Here is a 6139-nt window from a genome sequence, read left to right on the forward strand (position 1 = left end):
GCATCGCAGCGCGATGCGTTTTGAGCTTGTAGATCTGCTATTTTTGCACGAGTTACTAGTAGGACGTAGCAATATGCAATGTGGCCCTCTGGAGTGAAGGTGGAAATATAGTGGCCCTCGCCATCATCAAAGTTGCCCACCCCTGCTGTACACTGACACTGGCTCAAACATCACCATTTAAAACACAAGGCCTGGCGTCGTGAGAACCTACAACTTTCCAGCCACTGACACAGAGAGAACAACGATAACACACAAAGCACCAGAGACACAAAGGAAGCTGACCTAAATTGGTGCAACATATCAAAGGGTTACAATAAATCATTTTGTAATTACCTTTTTTCCCCACAATGTTATCTGAACAAATACATGGGAAAGTGCCAGACTGAATTATTCTGCTTTCAGGGTATTATTGTCTTTATTCATAAGAACTCGTTCTTTTTGGCAGAAGCATTAAAAAGTGTCATAATTGCGTTGGTGTATTATGCTGATAGCAAAGCACTTTTTAACACCCTTCAACACTTGCCTGCATGTGACTCAGCCTGTCCTCGTGTCCTCAAGTACTGTACTTAAAGGGATATTTCACTTTCAAAAAAACTTTTGGTAATTTTATCATCTAATCAGGCTTTTATGAACACCCTGAACAGTTTTTAATTAGCTTGATTGAATATTTAGATATTTGATGTAAATGTTACCAGGCCCTCCAGGCCCAGGGCCTCTCCCCACACACACCCATTGTAACTTCAAACTTCATTTTAACCATGATAGATTCATTAAAAACACACATAATTTTTTCTGGTGACTCATACTACCCTCCTAATATGTGAGCAGGCCGTGTTTTTTCGATAACATTTTTCATTTATTTTTAATAATTATTTTTTTGTATTTCATTTTTTCCATTTTTTCAAATAATTATTAAAAATAAATGAAAAAAGTTATCGAAATGCTCACGTATTAGGAAGGTAAAATGAGTCTCCAGAAAAAATAATGGGTGTTTTTAATGAATCTATCATGGTTAAAATGGAGTTTGAAGTTACAATGGGTGTGTGTGTGGAGAGAAGCCCTACCACTGCTCTCTGTTGAAAGTGGAATATCCCTTTAATTAAGCACAAGGTTTTCAGTATTTCCAATCTTCAATACGTTGACATTACATCTCAGAGACAAAGTGTGTACGTTTTACAATTGTTTGAACACTTTAGTTACTAGTTAATTTGTAGAGTTTGATTATTATTACAAAACATACATTAGCTACTTCAGCCCTGCTGCCCTCAGGTCACATTCCAATCCTTATAAGTCACATCTGCATAATGCAGAGGTAGCCTACTCCGAAAATAGACGATTTACAAGCTCACATCGCGATGCAACACATTGTGAGCTTGTAGATCTGCTATTGTCAAAAGATTTTTGAACATTTTGAAAACTTGAAATGGGACATTGAGCACAATGGAGAATGATTGATAGCTAATCTTCATTCAGTATGTAAACTAACAAGTATAACAAGAACAAGAATGGTTTATTCTGATCCGAGTATATCACTGTAGTCTCTACAGTATACCTACAGTACAGAACATAAACAGTAAAGGAATTCTGGACCAAATGATAGAAATCATAATAAATCATGTCTAACAATAAACATGTTTTTAAATTGGGGTCCCAAAGGGGATACATAAATACATGCATGCACACAAAATCAAGATCAAAAGAAATAAAAGACAAGGACAGTTATAATGAAAATAAGTCTGCCAGCATGACTATGTCACTAGAATGGACAGAATAATGTGTGATGTCACTTCAATGGACAGAATAATGACTGATGTCATAGCCTAAATGGACAGGTTAATGTGTGATGTCATTACATCATAGCAGTTTAGCAGAGTTCAGCTCATTCTTACTGTGGTGTTGCTCCTAGGAAGCAGTCTACAATAAGGTTTGTGTGTCCGCGTACTTGTGTGTCAGCACGATTGTGTCTGCACGCTTGTGTCTGTGCACACATGTGTGCGGATGTGTGTGTCTGTGCTTGTGAGTCTGGGTTTCTGTTTGTGTCTGCAGCTGTCGCCAGCTGAATATTCTCCATATTTTGTGAATATCATATCATATCCTTCCCTTCCATATTTGGGCAAGATCTAATATCCCTTTCCCCCTTTACACCACATATCTTTGCCAAAACCTTTGACAGAAACAGAAATGTTTTCCTAATGTTCGTGACGGTATGGTTCAAGTGGTTAACAGTAAAGATAATAGATGCAAACAATAGATGCAAACAGTGGCTGCTAATTGGATTACAGCCAGTGCATGGCACAAACAGCCTTGTTTAGGCCATAGCCATCAGCACACAGCGTCCCAATATTTCTCAATTCTGCGGGTGTGTCCGGAGCTAATCTCACACACCGTTGGACCAGCCAGTTTCCCATTTCTTCGGATCCTATTTATTTACCCCCCGTTTTATCAATATTTATTAACTTTAATACATTTTATAATGAAAGAAAATATGGATCTGATCAGACTGAAACCTTTCCCAAACTTTGGAGCCATACATCAGAAATATGTCATTGTTACGACATATCTTAACTAGCTCAACTATGAGGAGGAAAAGGGAGAAATGCCTTGTCTCTGCTGAGGACGCGGAGAAGCTCTGGTGTCTCGTTATGCAGCAAAGGAACATCCCAGATGACACAGAACCCGTGGCCTCGGTGCAAGGGAGTGTCTCAGACGATAGCAAACCTTGGGCCTGGAGAGAGGCCCCGGAGGCAGGAGCAGCAGCAGCAGCAGGAGGCGGAGGAGAGGACAATATCGGCGACAGCGACATCATCAAGTCACCCAGTGATCCCAAACAGTACAGGTACATTGAGCTGGAGAATGGGCTGAGAGCTCTGCTCATATCCAACTACGCTGGTCCAGGGGTGTCAGGAGACGAGGATGGTCCAGTGGCCTCGGGAGACGAGGATGGTCCAGTGGCCTTGGGAGATGATGAAGATGACTTTGAGGACGATGCCGAGAGCAACGCGGGGAAGAAGAGGAAGAAGAAGAAGAAAGGGCATTCTGAAATGCTCTCTGCGGCGGCGTTAAGCGTTGGCGTGGGAAGCTTCAGTGACCCCGCCGACCTACCTGGCCTCGCCCACTTCGTGGAACACATGGTGTTCATGGGTAGCGAGAAGTACCCGTCTGAGAACGGGTTTGACGCTTTCCTGCAGAAGTACGGCGGGAGCTCCAACGCCTCCACGGACTGTGAGAGGACCATCTTCCAGTTTGACGTCCAGGAGACGCACTTCAGCGAGGCTCTGGACAGATGGGCTCAGTTCTTCATCTGTCCCCTGATGAAGAGCGATGCCATTGAGAGGGAAGTGGAGGCTGTGGACAGCGAGTACCAGATGGCAAAACCATCCGACTCCCAAAGGCAGCAGATGCTGTTTGGCCATCTGGCCACACCTGGACACCCCATGGGCAAGTTCTTCTGGGGAAATGCCAAGACGTTGAAGCACGAGCCGAGGAAGAGGAACATCAATGTGTACGAACGTCTCCGCGCCTTCCGGAAGAGATACTACTCTGCCCATTACATGACGCTAGCCATTCAGTCGCAACATAAACTAGACACCCTGGAAGAATGGGTGCGAGGCATCTTCAGTAAGGTGCCCAGCGGTAACGAGCCCAAGCCGGAATTCTCACACCTACTGAATCCATTTGACACGCCGGCCTTCAACAAGCTCTACAGAGTGATTCCAGTGAAAAAGGATCACATTTTGAACATCGCCTGGGCCCTCCCCCCGCAGGAGGAGATGCACTACAGGGTGAAGCCTATCTATTATATCTCATGGCTGATTGGTCACGAGGGCGCAGGAAGCGTACTTTCAGCACTCAGGAAAAGGTGCTGGGCCGTCGATCTGTCTGGAGAGGACTGTGTGCCTGGATTCGACAATAACACCACTTCCTCCATCTTCTCCATTTCCATCACACTCACAGACGAGGGCTTTCAGAACTTCTACCATGTGGTTCATCTTGTGTTTCAATATGTGAGGATGCTGCAGACACTGGGCCCACAGCAGTTGACATATGAGGAGATACAGGAGATTTTGGCCAGTGAGTTCCACTATGAGGAGCAGACTAACCCTATAGAAAACGTGGCGGACATCTGTGAGAACATGCAGCTGTTCCCTAAAGAGGACTTCCTGACGGGAGATCAGCTGATGTTCGAGTTCAAACCAGAGGTGATCAGTGCAGCACTCTCACTTCTCACTCCAGAGAAAGCCAATCTGATGCTGCTGTCACCGGCGCACAAGGGCCGATGTCCCCTCCGAGAGAAGTGGTTTGGCACACATTACAGTGTGGAGGAAATCCCACAGCAGTGGAGGGAGCGGTGGACGGCAGACATGGAGCTGAGCAGCGAGCTGCTCCTCCCGGCAAAGAACAAGTTCATTTGCACCGACTTCACCCTGAAGCCCTCCGACGTCCCGGACACAGAGTTCCCCGTCAGAATAGCCAACGGCGACAGGGGCTGCCTCTGGTACAAGAGGGACAACAAGTTCAAGATGCCCAAGGCCTACATCATATGTCATCTCATCTCACCCATAATCCAGCAGTCTGCCAAGAATGTGGTGTTGTTGGACCTGCTGGTAAACATCCTGGCACACAACCTGGCCGAGCCGGCCTATGAGGCCGATGTGGCCAATCTAGAGTACGTACTGGAGGCCGTCGGGCACGGCCTGGTCATCAAGGTTGATGGATTCAACCACAAGCTGCCTTTGCTTCTACACCTGATAATCGACCACCTGGCGGAGTTCTCTGCCTCCCCCGATGTTTTTAGCATGTTCTCCGAGCAGCTGACAAAAACCTACTTCAACGCCCTCATCAAACCTCGGAAGCTGGGCACAGACGTGCGTCTGGTGATCTTGGAGCACTCTCGCTGGTCCATGGTGGAGATGTACCAGGCTCTGACGGCTGGACTGACTGTAGAGGACCTGATGGACTTCAGCAAGGCCTTCAAGGCTCGGCTGTATGCCGAGGGACTGGTGCAAGGCAACTTCAATAGCGCAGAGTCAGCACAGTTCCTGCAATATGTCATTGACAAATTGCAGTTCTCCAAGCTGTCAGTAGAGGTGCCACTGGCGTACAGAGTGGTGGAGCTGCCTCCCAAACATCACCTGTGCAAGGTCATGTCACTCAACAAGGGCGATGCCAATTCTGAGGTCACAGTATACTACCAGTCTGGACCTAAGAACCTGAGGGAACATGCTCTCGTGGAGCTACTGGTCTCGCACATGGAGGAGCCTTGCTTTGACTTCCTACGAACCAAAGAGACCCTGGGCTACCGCGTCTACCCCTCGTGCAGAAACACCTCAGGTGTTCTGGGCTTCTCCGTCACGGTGGTGACCCAGGCCACCAAGTTCGACACGGAGGCGGTGGAGCTGAAGATCGAGGAGTTCCTGGCCTCCTTCGGGGTGCTGCTGGAGGCGCTGACCGAGGTGGCCTTTGACACGCAGGTCACCGCCCTGGTGAAGCAGAAGTTGAGGGAGGACACGCACCTGGAGGAGGAGGTGGGCAGGAACTGGTCCGAGGTGGTCACCCAGCAGTACGTCTTCGACAGGCCCCTCAGAGAGGCTGACGCCCTGAAGCAGATGACCAGGGCCGAGCTGGTCTCCTGGTTCCAGGAGCACAGAGGGCGGTCCAGCCGCAAACTCAGCGTGCACGTGGTGGGATTCGGCCCGGAGGAGAACAACGGGGACGCCGCTTCCTGCAAGACGCCGAAACCTCCGGAAGGAGATGAGGAGGGAGAGGTCTGCGGCGCCGCCGCGTACGACGAGGTGTCCGAGCTCACCTTCCTCCCCGCTTCGGCCAAGATGCCCGACGCCACGCCCGTCACAGACATTCCGGCTTTCACTCAGATGCTGTCCCTCTTCCCCTACCACAAGATCCTCACTTAATGAATGTCATTTTTAAGCGGCGCTCCTGGAAGGAGCTAAGCCCTACATCCGGCTTTGTCCGTTTGTACGCCCAGCGTCACATTGGCCAAGCTTTGCTTTTAATAAAACTAACTCATAAATAGCACTGCTCACTTCACACTAGGTGTGATTTTTTATATAAACTAACTCACAGTCCGACTAGATGGATGGACAAACACACAGTGTTCTGGCTTTCTAACTTCTGGGTC

The 6139-nt window shown here is 47.9% G+C and overlaps 1 protein-coding gene across 1 annotated transcript; it reads left to right on the forward strand.

Moving 5' to 3' along the window:
- Positions 1-3026: 3026 nt before the first annotated feature.
- On the forward strand, positions 3027-5912 carry LOC308288923 (nardilysin-like; the record flags this gene model as incomplete). Its single annotated transcript, XM_080730397.1, has 1 exon — positions 3027-5912. The coding sequence occupies exon 1, from the start codon at positions 3042-3044 to the stop codon at positions 5910-5912; it is 2871 nt and encodes a 956-aa protein (XP_080586523.1). The 5' UTR covers positions 3027-3041.
- Between the last annotated feature and the right edge of the window lie 227 nt (positions 5913-6139).

Source organism: Nannobrachium achirus (genome assembly GCF_963921795.1).
Source record: "Nannobrachium achirus genome assembly, chromosome: 7".
Taxonomy (NCBI): Eukaryota; Metazoa; Chordata; class Actinopteri; order Myctophiformes; family Myctophidae; genus Nannobrachium; species Nannobrachium achirus.